The 17,389-nt window shown below is 37.9% G+C and overlaps 1 protein-coding gene across 12 annotated transcripts in view; it reads right to left on the bottom strand.

The window, feature by feature from the left end:
* The window catches only part of Mapkap1 (MAPK associated protein 1), a 227,227-nt gene that overhangs the window by 174,340 nt on the left and 35,498 nt on the right, over window positions 1-17,389 (bottom strand). For all 12 annotated transcript variants that reach the window (XR_007104884.1, XM_047523959.1, XM_047523962.1 and 9 more), the window contains one exon: window positions 10,908-11,056. Coding sequence is in view for 11 of the 12 variants with exons in the window: in XM_047523959.1 (XP_047379915.1) it covers window positions 10,908-11,056 (149 nt within the window). In the remaining variant the exon portion in view is untranslated. The remainder of the gene's footprint in view (window positions 1-10,907; window positions 11,057-17,389) is intronic.

Below are 17,389 nucleotides of genomic sequence, written 5' to 3'. Positions count from 1 at the left end.
AAGATTAATTCTTCAAGAGTTCAAAATTCCCATCTATAACCCTTCTATCTGTCACTGCTGTCAATCACCTACCTGATCACAAAACTATGGAACCTTAAAACCAAAGCCAAATTCTTCATTCTAAATATGCAGAAACCAAGGTTCATAGATGGGATGATGAGATGTCCCAACTCCCAAGGAAAGAATGGCACAATCAGGCCAAACTCTCATGTATGTGTTTCTTCTACAACATGGCCTTCCAGTCCTGGAAATCAAGTTTCTATTTTGTGCATAGGAATGTCATTAAAAAATGAAAATTGGGCTGGGGTTGTAGCTCAGTGGCAGAGCACTTGCCTAGCATGTGTGAAGTACTGGGTTTGATCCTCAGCACCACATAAAAATAAACAAATAAAATAAAGGCATTCTGTCCCTCTATAACCACACAAAAAAAATTTTTTTAATGAAAATTAAAATCTCTAAAATTAGATGCCTGGGTTCTCTTGTCCAGCTGGGTGATCCTAGGTTGTTACCTTCTCTAGAGTGGGGTCTTCAAGATAGTAAAACAAGGGCCTCAATCATAGAAGAAAATCTCTGTAATGAAAATCATGCAGGGTAAGGCACCCCAGGATGAGGCAGAGCGTAAGACCCTGCCCTCCTGGGGTCTCACCACACCCCTACAAGCTGTCTCCAAGGCTTTTCCTAGAACCTCAGTGCTTGATGTTCATTCCTAGCAGATTTCCTCGACCAACCTGGTAATTAATTAGCTAAGGAGAAGGCAGTGATACAACAGCAATCTTGTTATAACAAAAATATGGACATATAACAAAAATATGCTTTACTTCTTAGGCCACTAACCACTAAGAATTATAATCAACAAGCTGGGCATGGTGGCACACACCTGTAATCCCAGCAACTCGGGAGGCTGAGGCAGGAGGATCACAAGTTTAGTCAGCCTCAACAACTCAGCAAAGCCCCCAGCAACTTGGTAAGACCCCATCTCAAAATAAAAGGGTTGGGGATGTGGTGCAGTGAAAAAGTGCCCCAGGGTGGTTCAATTCCCAGTACAAAAAGTAATGATAATAATAATAATAATTTAATAAATATATTTTCTTAAATGATACTTGAAATCTGCCTCATTTAAAATTACTGTCTCAAGAAAAGATCAAAACAAAAAAAAAAAAGTAATTAAAATTACTCTGATTTTCTCCTCTTAATGGCCTGGTGAGTTGGACTGGGCATCTGAGAGCACAGTCCCATTATCACAGAAGAGATAACACATCTAGAAGAGGCTCTGGGCTCCCAGCCCACTCTCATCCCAGAGAACACTGCCTCACATTCCCCAAATACAAATCAAACAAGAAAACGTACAGTGTCTTCAGTGACATGGTAACAGCCTGTGATCTGCAGTCAACAGACCCAAACCAGCCCACAGTGTTCACCTCGTTGCTGGTCCTCTTTCAGTGCTTCCTAACACAGGAATGGTACAGAATCATCCATCCAGGGCTGCAAGCTAGAATTTGACCAGGAAATCATCCTAGCAACCACTACCTCATTTCCCTACATACAAATTATCAAACCCTACCACTTTTGCCTACTAAGTGTCTCTTGAATTCATCCACCCACCCATTTCCATCACTAACAAGCAAGACCAAGTTACTGCTCTCTCATACTCAGATCTTTGTGAAAGGTTTCTTGGTCTCGCTATCCTCGCAAACCCTTCTCAAGAGTACTCTGTTCAGCGCAGCCCCAGTGAGCCTTACAAAACACAAATCTGAGAGGCTGCTCCACTGGCCTAGTGCACTCGAGGCCCTGGCTTCCATTCCTAGCACCATAAAACGCACACACAAACAAATCTGTTAACCTCACCTCTCCAGTTGAATTTGTTCAGGACTTCTCAATGTTCTGAGGTTAAGAACACTTCTCTCAGCCATACTGGTCAGGTCCTGGAACTTCACCATTATCTACTCTACCACTGGGGCACAAGTCACACAGCCTTCTTTCCATTCCTCGAAACTGTCAAGCTGCCCTTGCTTCAGGCCCTCTGTACATCATTTCTCTTCACCCTTCACTTAGCCAACTCTTATTCATCCTTGAGTTTTCAGGTCAAGAGTCATCTTTACAGGAATACAAGCCTGAGCACCCCAAAAGAGGACAGAGGCTCCTACAATATGCTCTCGAGGTACCAAGTACCTCTCCTGTGCTTTGCTGTAGCTGTACAGCTGTATTATGACTCGAATTTGGTATTTCACTTGGTGACCATATTCCATTTTTATTTTCCACCAAGGGAAGAAGTTCCATGAGGTTAGAAGCTTTCCATGAGGTCAAAAACCAGTTCTGTATTTGCTTATCACTGCATCCAGAACTTAATATATAGTACCTGATACACAGGAGGCCCTCACTAAATATGAATTAAGCAGCTGGCAATGTGGTAAAAAGAGGGAAACTAATAGTCTCTCAGCTCTGGTCATGTGCTCAGCATTTTGCAATATATGCCTTTCTCATCTTCATTAAATTCTCACAACATCCCTTTTTTTTTTTTGAGATAGGATCTTGCTAAATTGCCAAGGCTAGGCTCAAGCTCATGATTCTCCTCTTCAGCCTTCAGAGTAGCTGGAATTACGTATACATGACATTGTGCCTGGCTCCTCAAAACATGTTAAGGTATCATTAATCTCATTTTATACACATAAAAATAGGCTCAAAGAGGCAAAGTTATTTGACTAATATCACGAAATAAGAAAACAGCAAAGTTAGAATTTTAATCCAGCCTAACATTTGCTTCTCTACAGCAAAATTCTGCCATATTCAAAAAACCTTTAAATCAACAGTGAATTCTACTTCTAATGAAAATTTCTGGAAGATGGTTCATGACCAAAAGAAGCCACCAAAAACTGGTAGGGCTCAAAACAAACTATGGAAATGGCAACTAAACAGAAAGTTCAGAGTTAAACAAGCTAGCTTTAAGAATTCAGCACTGAACAGGGGTGTAGCTCAGTGGTACAGTGCTTAGAACACATGAGGCCCTGCGTCCCCAGCACAAAAAAGAAAGGGGGGACAAAAAAATAACAAGAATAATTCAGCATGGAGTACTGAACATCAAAGTAGGATGCTAAATCATTTTCTTTTGTTGTAAGAATTCTATTTTACTCACTTTGAATACAGACAGAAATCTCAAGGTCTTCCCTGGGAATTTTCAGTATAATGTCAAGTAACAGGAAGAGCAGAATATGAAAAAAAGGGCAAATAATCTCATTAAAAGATATATTTAGTGAATTTGATCCTTCCATTAGTATACAATTCCCCTTTTATATGATGCGTAAAAAGGTAGTGAATAGCTAATATCTTCTTTTAGGAATAAAGAAAACTGGCTTATGAAAAGGAAAACTAGCAAATCATAGTTATGGATAAGTAGCCAAGATATTAACTGCAAAGCTAATGTTGGTACTTCACTCTTCTTTATTTAAAAAGGTATGAAAGTACCTTTTTAAAAAGTCAGTGGAAGAAAGAAACAGCTCACAATTCAAAACACACAGTCACCATGGATGTGTCTCTTACAGGGCACTAATTATGAACTCCTTACGGTGTGGGGGTGGGGTAAAACTAAGTCTTTTTTTTTTTTTTTTTTTTTTTTTTTTTTTGGTACCAGGGAGTGAATCCAGAGGCACTTAACCATTGAGTTACATTCCCCTGCCCTTTTTATTTTTTGAGATAGTGTCTTGCTAAGATGCTGAGGTTTGCTTTGAACTTGCAATCCTCTTGTCTGTTTCCCAAGCCACTGGAATTATAAGCATTCACTAACACACCCAGCTAAATCTGAGTCTTTTTTATTTTTTAAGTTGTAGATGGAAACAATATCTTTATTTTATTTATTTATGTTTTGTGGTGCTGAGGATCGAACCCAGTGCCTCACATGTGCTAGGCAAGAGCTCTACCAATGACCAACAATCCCAGAGCCAAAACTGAGTCTTATGTAGCCAACTTCATGCTCAGTCATGTTTCCTGGGAGTGAGAGAGAAGAGCATGACAGCTGGGCAGGCTGGGAAGAAAGGCCAGAAGGCCCTTAGGCTCAAGGCCACTGCCCAGCTCAGCCGCAATAAGCAAAGGTGTCAGAGAGAAACACAGCCAATACGAAAAAGCCCAGGCTATAATTTTTTGGAAAAAAGATTCTGAAGTGAAAGTAGCTTAATATATTAGAAGGAACCATTCCCATGATCACAGCAAATTTTTCAAGTTCAGATAAGGAGCATTCTCCTCTGAGTAATTTTTTTTTTAACGTGGTTTCAATTCACTGACCTTTTCTAAGTTTCTAACATTTCTTAGTGGCCTTACGCTTTTCTGCAAAGTTTTAAGGAACTTCTTTGAAGAGAGCTATTTAATGTCAATGATTATAGAAAACATTTGTTCATAATTATCCAGACACAGACTGGAACAATGCTGAAACAAGAGCAGCATGCAAAAATGTATTTAAGGACTATCATCCCAAAATGCTGCTAAAAGCTATTAACCAGTATGTGTTAATTGCCACAGCATTCATATTAATTTTCACTTCAGGCTCGACATTGTGGAATATTTCCCCTGATACATTTTAAACAAAGTTTAATTTAAGGAACTGCTTCTATCAACACTTATGAAAATTAACAGCCAAGCAATTAGCACTCATGAATTATCCCTTCCCCCATGCTCTCTGCAGTTTCCCTGTTAAAACAGTTTCTAACAGAGAAGTGGTTACTTTCTAACAAGTTAACACAATCAAAGTCACAGTTGTCTATGAACCAGAACTGGTTCTGCTTTTTAAAGCACTTGTCAAGGCAAACATTCCCCTTATAAAGTAGTTTCCCTTGTATTTAGCTTAGTCAAGTAGGTAAGATATTTAAATTTTATTATTAATTGCCAAGCAACTATTTTCTCAGCTATGTTTAAAAAATAGCCACTGCCGAATAAAAAAAAATAAAAGTAATTACTTGTCAAAATGTTACTGGACTCCTGAGCTTCTTGTGCTCTATTCTATGCTATGGGACACTATTCTAAACTACTTGTTTAAGAGCAGGTTCCTCTCACCATAGCCTCTCAAAAACATAAAGAAGCACATGGCTGCCTCCCCTGAAGAGACAGAAGCATCACCAGGGTATTTATGAGTGCCTCCTGTGAGCTGCACGTCCTGCTACAGAGGCCTCACGGCATTTGGTCCTCAGGAGGAAGATACACCATCATCCTTTCGTTCTGCTGTGAGGACTACAGTTGGTAATGGAGGAAAAATATCTTTTCCTTCTATCCCGCTAAGTTCTTGGCTTAGTCCTTTGTAACAAGAAACAGATTAATAAGACAAAAGTACCCAAATTTATTCAATATAAATTTTACATAATATGGAGCCTTCACAATGAAATGAAGACCCCAAGGAATACTTAACCTGAGCATTTTTATCCGAGGTATGATGGAAAGTAAAAAGTCGTTGGAAAATACAACAAAAGGCATGAGACAACTGCAGTCAACAGGGGGAAACTGAGCTACGCCTGTTCTTTCAGATTCCTCTCTGCATCCTCCACCTTCAGAGATAAGGAGTCTCCTTTCCTCAGGCACAGGAAAACAGGATCTGGTGACCTGCTTCAGGGGAGAAGGGCAGGGAAGGTCAAAGAGCCCTTCCTGCCATTTTTAAAATTCCTTCAGTTTATAATAGTCAATAACCCAAAGTGCCATATTTTGGGGTAATGTGTCGCAAAACCCCACTAAGCTTCATGAGATTAAGTAACTAGCCTACGGGTTCACCAAAAGTGGTATCTTCAGAATGCAAACTGAGGTCTTAGAGTAAGTCATCTTGTTAACTACACTATTAAATTACACCACGTCTCACTGCTGAGTCACTTTATTCTAGCATTACACTATTTGACAGTCTCATCTGCTTAGTGCGGTCATCTCTTCACAGAGGTAAAGAAACAGGTCAATAGGAGGAAAAACACTGACTGAGATGATACAACTTCTAATCTGTACCATCTCTAAGTAAGTGTACAGACAGGAAATGGATACTTGAACTTCTCATGATCTAATGCTGATAACAATATTTGCAAACTGACCAGAAGTGATGCTCTGCTAGCAAAAGCTTCTCAAACAGGAGCTACTGCTTGGAAGGGCAAGAGTTAGAGTCACCTCTTCAAAGTGAAATACTTGAAAGAGGTGGAGGAACAGCAACAATCCCCACGCCCTGGTGGCTTAGGGCCAGAGCTGCGAGTTTACTGCGGTCAGCCCAGCCACTCCCTCATCTCCTCAGAGCAATTCCCAAGCTGACCATGATTTCCCACTTGGGGTGAAATCAGAAAGACTGGGGCAGTAAGTTTTCTGATTGTCTCAACCTCTAGAATAGAGGTTTTGTTTTGTTAATGAAGCTATTCGGAGGTTCTGAACTGTGCCAAAGAATTCAGGCAGATGCCTGAAAGCCTCCTTTGCCTCATCTGACCCAAGCATCCCTTGCAGTAGGCCTGGGACTTCTTTCAAACGTTCAGTAAATGACTTAATCCAAAAATCTAGAATAAATCACAGGCAGCATCATCATTTTGCCAAAGAAATAACAGAAACATAATAACCAACCACAAAAAAATTATAAATTATTAACCAGCTACAGAAACCAAAAATTACTTGAATATAGCACAAAAAATTATTTTAATCTGGCACAAAAGTTGAGAGAGTTGCATACCCTTAGACTCATTAAAACCAACAATCCAGTTTGTACAAACTGTTAAGGACACTAGATGTGGCTGTTTTAACTACAATTGTAAAACCATACCAAAAACAAAATCCTTTTTTCAAATCTAACGATAGCTTAGTTTTAAGGATTTCACAGCAGCTAGTCTCTTGAGGAAATACATAATTAAGTAGTTTTTTAGCATATTTAATTAGACCCCAAACTCTTCCCAGTTCCCTTCTCTCCCCAATTATGTACTATTTACCCAAGAGACCTAGGCAACTCAGTTAATTATGTAAATAAGGCCGGTATTATTCCCAAGAAAAGCAGTGTGAATATTTGTAGGGTAAAAAACTACATATTTTAGTGGCTTTAACAAATCTTTGCAGGAAAAAAAATTTAATGCATATGTATGCATGTATGTATGTGTGTGTGTGTGTGTGTGTGTGTGTGTGTGTGTATATGCATCAAAATACATGGAAAACCCTTACATTTGAGAGAAAAAGAATAGAGTTCTAATGACAAGTGGTGAATCATTAAAACAAGACACTCATTTCATTTCTTAAATATGAGCTGAATAAAAATAAAATAATTTTAAGTTACAACAGTAACAAAAATTTAGTGCTAAACGTCAGATGATTTATGGGAAGAATCAATCTGGAAATTATTAAAGTCGACTCACACGGAAAAGGCTTTATTATCAAGGGGTTGACATGATCTTAACTCTAGAGGCAGTCATGGTGCTGTTATAACTACTACAATCCCATTATTATGCAATCACAAAATGCTAATTTGATCATTTTGAGGTGTTATTTGAATAGTCATCTTAATTTCTAGGTTACAAAAAGGCTTGACTCAAGTATAATTCTCTATTAATCATTGAGATGTCATTGAATATCATATTGATGCATTTCACAAAGATAAAGAAAGACTAATTTAATATGTACAGTATAATATCCTTCAAATATTAGCCACTTTCATTACATATCTGCCAAATGCATCGATATTAAATAATAGATGAGAACAAGGGTTTAATTGTATTTTAGCAACTTGTAATATGTAAGATAATAATAAAATAGCATCACATCACAAGATAGACTTATCAATATATAAATCTTTCTTAATCAATGTGTAATAGTGACTGCTCCGAGCTCACATCCTTTGTAGATTACAAAAAGGCCTACTATGACAAAGGCAGAATCTTAAGTGCAAACACACATCTAACAAAAATAATTCCTTTGTGATTGAGGAAATGGCTTCATTTTTTTAAATATTTTTATTTTAGATGGATACAATGCCTTTATTTTATTTATTTATTTTTATGTGGTGCTGAGGATCAAACCCAGTGCCTCACACATGGGAGGCAAGAGCTCCACTGCTAAGCCCCAGGCCCAGTCCCATGGCTTCATTTTTTAAAAAATTTCTTCCTGGTACTTCAAAAGTTAGACATGGGATACCACCAAATAAAGTTAAAAACCTCTCATGAATCCAAACTCAATAAAATAATAAAGTCTAATGGTATAAGAAAAATTTTAGAGGGCTGGAATTGTGGCTCAGTAGTAGAACACTCGCCTAGCATATATGGGACATTGGGTTCCACTCTCAGCACTGCATATAAATAAATGAACAAAATAAAGGTCCATCAACAACTGAAATATATATATTTTTTTTCTTTCTTTCTTTCTTAATTCTAGAATGTAATTTTTTTTTTTTTTTTTTTTTTTTTTTTTTTTTTTTGATACCAGGGATTGAACTCAGGGGCACTCAACCACTGAGCCACATCCCCAGCCCTTTTCTATATTTTATTTAGAGACAGGGTCTCACTGAGTTGCTTAGGGCCTCGCTAAATTGCTGAGGTTGGCTTTGAACTCATGATCCTCCTGCCTCAGCCTCCCGAGTTGCTGGGATTAGAGGCATATGCTACCACGCCTGGCTAGAATGTAATATTTTTAAAGGTCTATGCTATTTTCTTGGTATGAAAGCATTATCACACATTAATAATTCTAGCAATTACATCCTTCAACAATGAGATGGTATCAGGCAATGGAAGGAAATAAATTCCAGTAGCTTCTCCTAATCCCAACAAACAACTTCTCACATATCTGAATGAATGAACTATAATAATCATATATATATTTTTTAAATCCTGTGCAGCTCAACTCGACATTTCCTAAGGCTGACATTCTCATCATTGGGGGTCACTCCTTCTCTTCCCCACATTCCATAGGACAGAAGGAAGCACAGGCAGGCAAAGAAGAAGCTTCACAGCAATACTACCTACAACTGACTAAAAGTACTTTCAGATGTTTTCCGGAGGAATCGCCTAATCTTTATGGTATTTATATGTTTTGTTTCTAGGTCTTGCTCCTCCCCTACCAAGGTAACCATTTCACCAGCTGGCAACCATGCATGCTTACTTCAACCTAAAGAAACAGGCTGAAGTGTCTGAGGTAAAATGTTTCCAAGAGAAAACCTCTCTGCTCAAACATGATTACCAACAGAACTAGCTTGTGAATAAGAAAAATGTAAACGTAAGCAAAAATGTATGTTTATTAATTGCAATGGTGTTTAAAAAAGACAAATTGTACACAACCCCTCCAGGCAACAAGCTATCATTCAGGCACCCACCCCCCACTACTGCCGGGCAGCAAATAGAAGGGCAATAAATTTAAAATTCAACTGCTACTGTCTCCTGAAAAAGGTCCCACTCAGTTCAGCACAGGGTACAGGATAGCAGGGAATGCATAGGGAGAGAGCGGGGTACAGCACATGGAACCAGGGTCCTCCTGAAAAAGTGGCCATTTTTCAAAAACGAAAATAACGTTATTTTTTAACAGCAATCTGATAGAATGAACCCAGAAAAAATAAAGTCATCCTCCATAGCAGGTGCCAAACAGGACCCTCACTCTGTGAAATACTGAAATGCAAAGCAATAGCCTAGAATTTTGAAAGGAAGCTCAAACTTCAACAATTTCTGCATAATGAAGAATCAGACAAAACAATGCAAATTGCCTCCCAGAACCACTTTCAAGGCTCCCAAATACAATTGGCGACCTTGATTAATTTCGATCCAACTAGCCCAAACCCTCAAGTATACTTAGGAGATAAAACAAAGTTATACACACACGCACACAGGCACACACATATTCCTCCCTCTCTAAAATATGTATGTGTGCCCGGCATGGCGCTGCATATCTGTAATCCTAGCAATCTGGGAAGCTGAGCCAGGAGGATTACAAGTTTGAGGTCAACCTCAGAAACTTAGTGAGCCCCTATCTCAATGTCTCAAAGAAAAAAAAAAAGCTGGGGATGTAGCTCAGTGGTAGAGCATCCCTCTATCACTATTTCAGTATTACAAAAAAAGAAAGAAAATGAAATATATAAGCCAAGTACAGTGGTGCACACCTGTAATCACAGCGACTAGGGAGGCGGGGGCAAGAAGATTGCAAGTTTGAGGTCAGCCTGGAACCTGAACTAAGCAAGACACTGTCTCAAAAAAAAAAAAAAAAAAAAAAAGGTGGGGGGCGGCTAAGGATGTTAATTAATGGTACATCACCCCTGGGTTAAACCATCGGTACCAAAAAGAAAAGAAAAAATATGAGCCGGGTGCGGTGGTGCACACCTATAATCCCAGCAGCTCGGGAGGCAGAGGAAGGAAGATCTCGAGTTCAAAGCCAGTCTCAGCAAAAATGAGGTGAAGAAACTCAGTGAGATCCTGTGTCTAAATGAAATACAAAAATCAGGGCTGGGGATGTGGTTCAGTGGTCAAGCGTATAGGACTTCAATTCCCAGTACCAAAAAAAAAAAGATAAAATATATGTGTATGTACTGAGGAAGATTAAAACAGTCCTGAGACATCTATATGTATATAGACAGAGAATCTCAGGACCATTATGTTTTAATCCTCCCAAACACATTACTATGGAATCAACATTAAGTCCAAACTCTAACCTTTCTATACCTATGATCAATTGTACTTCTATTTTTTTTTTTTTTTTTTTTTTTTTTTTTTTGCAGAGGGTGGAGGTAGTGGGTGGGGGGAACCAGGGATTGAACTCAGGGGCACCTGACCACTCAGCCATATTCCCAGTCCTATTTTGATTTTATTTAGAGGCAGGGTCTCACTGAGTTGCTTAGTGCCTTGTTTTAGTTGAAGCTGGCTTTGAATTTGAGATCCTCCTGTCTTAGCCTCCTGAGCAAATGGCATTTCAGGTTGTACTTCTATATTTAAAGGGACAAAAATTGTTTTGCTTACCTTGCCGTCAAATTTGGAATATTCATTAAAGGGATTATTCAGCTGCAAAGGACATTGCTCCAGGCGTACAGATAATATGGACTGCTTTCCAGAACTTGGAGGCTTCTCTTTGAGTGATTTTTTTTCAAACAGTGACTTTAATTCCTGGGCTGTGATACAAGAGAAAGATAAAAACATCCTTTTGATTACACACAGAGAAACAGCTTGTCCATCTTCCCTACAAAGTCTTCCTTAGAATCTCACGTTCTGGTCTGATGTATGCAGACAGCCTCACATATACTTCCAAGTTTAGACACAGAAAAGACAGAACACTGAAAACATGCAGGCCAGGACTATCAATTTAGAAGGCCTAGGGTTTAAGGAAGAGGGTTGAGTCAGACAAAGCAAGAGAACAGTCATTACATAAGAAAGCACTCACAGCTAGGACACAGCTTTGTTCTGGTTTTACCACCAAGAGGAAACTATATGATCTGGACAATTCACTAAACGTCTCCAGGTTTGTCAAACTAGATAATCCTGAAGATCTCTCCTGGCTCTAATGCTATGTGATCTTAGAATTCTAGTTCTTCAAGGTAAGATCCACATCTTAACCCTTAAAATGACACCCAGCACAAAATTTGGCTGACAAAAATGAAGAAAAGAGAGAAAGGATATTTGCAATTAGCATTTATTGTGCAAGCCAATGTATCTCATTAATTCTCATAACAAGCCCATGAAGTAGATCCTTACACTATGTCAATTTTGTCAAAGTGGAGACAAGCTTAGAATACTCTGATGAGCCGTCGGCCACACAGCTAGTAAGTAGAAGAGCTGGGATTTGCATTCAACTGAAGCTCTGTATCAACTAAGCACTACAAAACAAAGCATACCCTCAATAAATTTTGTTGCATGAATGAAAGAATAATGATTGAAGAAATTATTATTAAATCAGAATTTTCAGCTCTTATTCATTAGTGAATCAAGACTAGTCACTTCTGTATCTACTCTAGCATCATTTAATTTTCTGAGGTAATCTGAATACTGATCAAGGTGGTAGTTAGCAAGCACATGGAGATTGTTGTACTTTCACATTTTGTCTATATTAGAAACTGTCAATACTTAAACTTTATCAATTAATTAATTAATTATTACAGTACTGGGAATTGAACCTAGGGGCACTTTACCACTAAGCTACAACCTCATTCCTTTCTGTTTTGAGACTGGGTCTTATAAGTTGTCAAGACTGGTCTTGAACGTGAGATCCTCTGGCACAGTCTCCTGAATTGCTGGGATTAAAGGCCTGTGCCACGGCTCCTGGATACTTTTTTTCAATAAAGCAATCTGAGATCTTCAAATCTGCAATGAACAGGTTCAACCATATTCCACTCTTGAGCATAATCAAAGTAAAGCAAGAGAGATCAACACAACTCTGAAATAGTCAAAACTTTTTAAAATATGTAACTAATCTACCCTTTTAACAGATGGTTGAGGAAAATTTACCAAATGACTCACTATAGATATAAGCAACAAATCAGAAGAAAATGTTTATATAGAAGAAACATTTCAAGACCCTCAGTGGATACCTGAACTTACTAAGGTACATATAGTACCAGACCCTATCAAAAATCATGCACCACATAACATTTCCAGTCAACAACATGTACAATGATGGTTCCATAAGACTGTATCACCTAGCAACATAGCCATCTTAGTTTAGGTAACTACATTCTATAATGTTCACCCAAGAACAAAATGGTCTAACAACAACTCTCTCAGAATATACCTCAGACAGTTAAGCAACATATAACTGTACTATGTTTTTCCCCATAAACACATATCTCTGATAAAGTTTAATTTATAAATTAGGCATGGTAGGACTAACCACAATTAACTAATGATAAAACAACTTTAACAATGTCCTTTAATAAATTATTTAAAATGTGAATTATTTCTAGAATTTTCCATTTAATATTTTCAGACCAAGGTTACCACTGGTAACTGAAGCCATGGAAAGCAAAACTGGATAAGGAGGGACTACTATAAATCTTTTTAAAAATATGATTCAATTTCAAATTCTGAATATATAAGCACAATTAGTACATTAAATACATACTGAAAAGGTTTTAGATCATAAGTAAAGTGATATTTTAAATATTGGAAGTACTTCTCTACCTGTCGACTAATAACAATTTACACCTACACTTGAGAAAACAAAAATGATCTTTTATTATTTATTATTACACCTACAATGGGCAGGAACAATGATATGTGTGGTCTCACCTTCGTGCTCACAGAACCAAGGATACTGGCTCCATGAGGAAACTGAGGAACAGAAAACATAAGGAACTTAGGGAAGGGACACAACCTTTGTCAGGAGCGGGTTAGATGTAAGGTGATGCTATACAAACTCTTCCATTCTCAGACTAAATCAGAGGGACTGCTCTCCGCAGCCTCCGACACAGCCTCCCCCTTTCTCCCTTGCAAATAGCCACAGAGAACTTTTGCTTGCTACCACCTGGCCTCCTTCTGCCTCTGCCACTATTACCACGGGCGAACTGCTTATGCCTCTCTCTCAAGCCAGGCCCTCCCCAGGACACTTCCGCCAACCCAAAGACATCACTCCAGCAATTCTCTCCTATCTCTATTCCACTGTCAATTTGTCCTCTTACTGGTTTAGTCACATGAGCACACAAAAATACTGGAAGCACTGCTGCTCATGAAAAAACAAATCCTGGCGGGCGTGCAGCTCAGGGGTAGAGCACTTGCCTAGCATGAGCCAGGCCCTGCATTCAATTCCCAGCACCACAAACACAAAAACACCCTCCTCCATCCCCAGCTCCCCCACTTCCGGTTAATACTCTCTTTTTCTCACAGCAGCGGTCTATATTCCTGCTACACAGTCCCTTTCAGCCCATTCACTCGATCCACTCCACTCAGGTGTTCAGGCCATGCCACTCCACCACAGCAGCTTTCATGGAGGTCACCAATAATCCCCTTGTTGCGAAATCTATCAGTCAATTTTTATTCCCCATCTCACCAGATCTCTTGGCAGCATTTGTCGCTGTTCCCCACTCCTTCCTTTTTAAACCCTTTTCTCACTTGCTTCCCAGGACTCCAAATGGCTTTCTCAGGCTGCTCCTCCCATTCTCCAGGGCTCATGCCTGGTCTCTTCTCTCTACATTCACAACCAAAGTGATCTTCTTCTCCAACCTTGTGTTTTTAAATACCATATACAAGAGGGAAACTAAATTGTAGTAATGTAAATTAGAATAATGGTTGCCTCTGGGGAATACAGATTATAAAAGGGCACCAGGGAACTTTGTGAGACAACAGAATTGCTCTATACTGATTGGATGCTACTCACATAGGTGTACATGTTTGTTAACAGTCATTGAACTATGTATTTAATATCTGTACACATATGTAAAGCACATATGTAAAGCATACCTTAAAAAAGGAAATAAATAATAAACCTAACTAAATAGTCTTTACATGCTGGTGACTTCACAAATGATTATTTCTGGCCCTATATACTCCCTAAAATTACACACTCACATATGCAGCTTTCTCCTTGACACCTCCACTTGAATGTCCACTAGGAATCTCAACTTTACATGTCCATAACCAAACTTTCAATCTTCTTCCAAACCTATCCCTCCCACAATCTTCCCTTTCTCAGTTAAGGGCAATTCAATCCTGTTAGGCCAAAAACATGGGAGTTGTTCTGCCTTCTTTCTCGTAGCCCACATCCTACCCATCAGCAGATTCTTCAAAAGACAGAGCCACTTCTACAGCTACCAAAGCAGAACTATTGCATTCACCTTCGCACTGGCCGTTCTGTCTCTGCCCTTGCCCCCTCAGGCGTTCCCCATCTCTTCCCCACATGTCACGATTTAAGTCTCTTCAAATAAAGGCTACATTAGCCGAAGTGTAGACTGTCTAGCATGTGCAAGGCCCTGGGTTCAACCCCCAGTATCACAAAACAAAAAAGGTACAAACTTCAGAATTTTTTTAAAAAACTGACAAATTTAACCATATAAAAATAAAAAAACTTTAGTATGAGAAAAAAAAATAGTTAAAAGAAAAATTATAAACTAGGAAAGAATAAAGATTAAATTCCTAATATATAGATTCTTAAAGTAGAGAAGACACTGACCAACAACCCTATAGAAAAATAAACAAGAAATACGAAATGTCCACAAAAAGAGAAATGCAAATGGCTCTTAACCCACTAACACTTAAGTTTTCAGGGGTTGTAGCTCAGGGGTAGAGTGCCTGCCTAGTATGTGTGAGGCACTGGGTTCCATCCTCAGCACCACATAAAAATAAATAAAAGTCTTGTGTTCATCTACAACTAAAAAATTTTATATTTTTTAAAAAGACTCAGGTTTTTAATTCAATATAGGATGATGAGACATACTAAGTTAAACAAATGGAAAGATACTAACCACATTGATAATTTAAAATACGCAAATTAAAACTATACTGAAATATCATTTCATATCTATCAGATTGGCACAAATCTAAAAGTTTGAGGCTATGAAGAAATAGACACTATATACAAGTAGGAAGGCAAAATAGCAAAAGTCCTATGAAAGGGAATTTGGCAATATCAAGAAATAAAAAACACATCTACACTTACCCTTGACCCAATAATATTATTAGAATTCTAATCTTGGTAAAACAAAACAAATATGCACAAGGCTATTCACTGTAGTACTCTTTGTAAAAGTCCGAAATAATCAAATATCCCTCACAACAGGGACCAGCTGACTAAACTATAATATTTCCATATCATGTAATGCTATGCAGCTACAAATGGAATGAAGCTGATCTCTAGAAACTGCTCCAGAGTAATCCTTAGGATGTGCTGCTAAGTGATAAAACATTGTAGCACAATATGTGTACAGTATGCTACCTTTAACTAAGGAGGGGGATATGAATATAAATATTTTATATGTAATTTTAAGTGGACAAAAAAGTGATAACCTTTTTAAAATAGCTGTCTATAAGAAGAGTGGAGGAAATAGAAAGTGAAATCAGATTGTTCTGAATTTACTTTGTTTTATGTTTGGTTTTTGTTTATGTTTTGATTATTTGTTTATCTGTTGTTTCCAGGGATTGAACATGGGGTGCTTGACCACTGAGCCACATCCCCAGCCCTTTTTATGTTTTTTGGTTTTTTTTTAATTTGAGACAGGGTCTCACTAAGTTGCTTGGAGCCTGGTTAAGTTGCTGAGGCCAACTTTTTGAATTTGGGATCCTCTAGCCTCAGTCTCCCAAGTCACTGGGATTATAGGCATGTGCCACTGCGCCCATCTGTTTTATGTTTTTTACTTTGGAATCAGGTAAATGTCACATATAATTATAAAAGAAAATTCAATTAGAAGTACAATCTCTAAAAACAAAAGCAAAATTAAGTAAATGAACCTAAGTGTAATATTGAGCTAGCAGTTTAACTATAGAGGGAGGAATTATATTAAGTAACTTTATCACGAGGCAATTTGACTACACGTTCCCCAATACAATATATCCAAAGGAACAAAACAAAACCCCTTAAAATATTCTTAGTAATCATATTATTGGTAATAATGTGATATTTCTATTCTGGAACCAAGATTTTCAGTTTAAGAGGAAAGATACAGAAACATACAATCAAAAAAGTAAATATTCTATGATCATAAATTTGCATTGGAATTACCAGAATCAACTCGCAGTATATTTGCTCTTTAAATGTTTTCTGAGATCTGCCCATTAAAAAGGGTTACAAGGAAAAAACTAACCCAGTAAGAATTTCTCGAGTTTAGGCTGTAGTCTCTGAAAACCATTTATCACTAAAAAGAATCAAAACTCCTTGGATAAATGGTTGATTCCAAATTCAGGGAAGGAAAGGTGTAGAATGAGCTTCAAAGAGTTTGTCATACAGTAAAGCAAAGAAGCTATGAAAGATTATTATTGTTGTTAAACAAAACCTAGAGGCCAATATGAAGGGACTCATTATACAAAGGGACAACTTTAGCATCAGAGAAAATAATAAATGTGGGCCTGGGGTTGTAGCTCAGTGGTGGAGCACTTGCCTTGCATGTGTGGGGCACTGGGTTTGAGTCTCAGCACTACATGTAAACACACAAAATAAAAGGTCCATCAACATTTAAAAAAAAAATTTTTTTTTTTTTAGGAATAACAAGTGTAATGAACTGAAAAATATGAAGTATGCTTTAAAAACCCTTGAGTTCATAATGATACAAAGAGGAAAAAAAACTTCATTGGTCATTTATATAGGATGCTAGGGAATAAACTGATAAACCTAAAAACCTAATTTAACAAAGGGAAAGAATAGAGGAAATGGCATAATGAACCCCCACAACCATCACCCAGCTTCAAAAATTATCAACGTAGAGCTGCTTTTGTTTCTTTTGTTCATTCTACTAAGTGCCCCTCCTTAAATATTTTAAGCAAATCCCAGTTCTCATACAATTTTATACCTAAGTACTTTTGTATTT

Source organism: Sciurus carolinensis, chromosome 14 (genome assembly GCF_902686445.1).
Source record: "Sciurus carolinensis chromosome 14, mSciCar1.2, whole genome shotgun sequence".
Lineage (NCBI taxonomy): Eukaryota > Metazoa > Chordata > Mammalia > Rodentia > Sciuridae > Sciurus > Sciurus carolinensis.
Note: the sequence above shows the minus strand (reverse complement) of the source record. Positions and strands in the feature narration are given on the sequence as shown.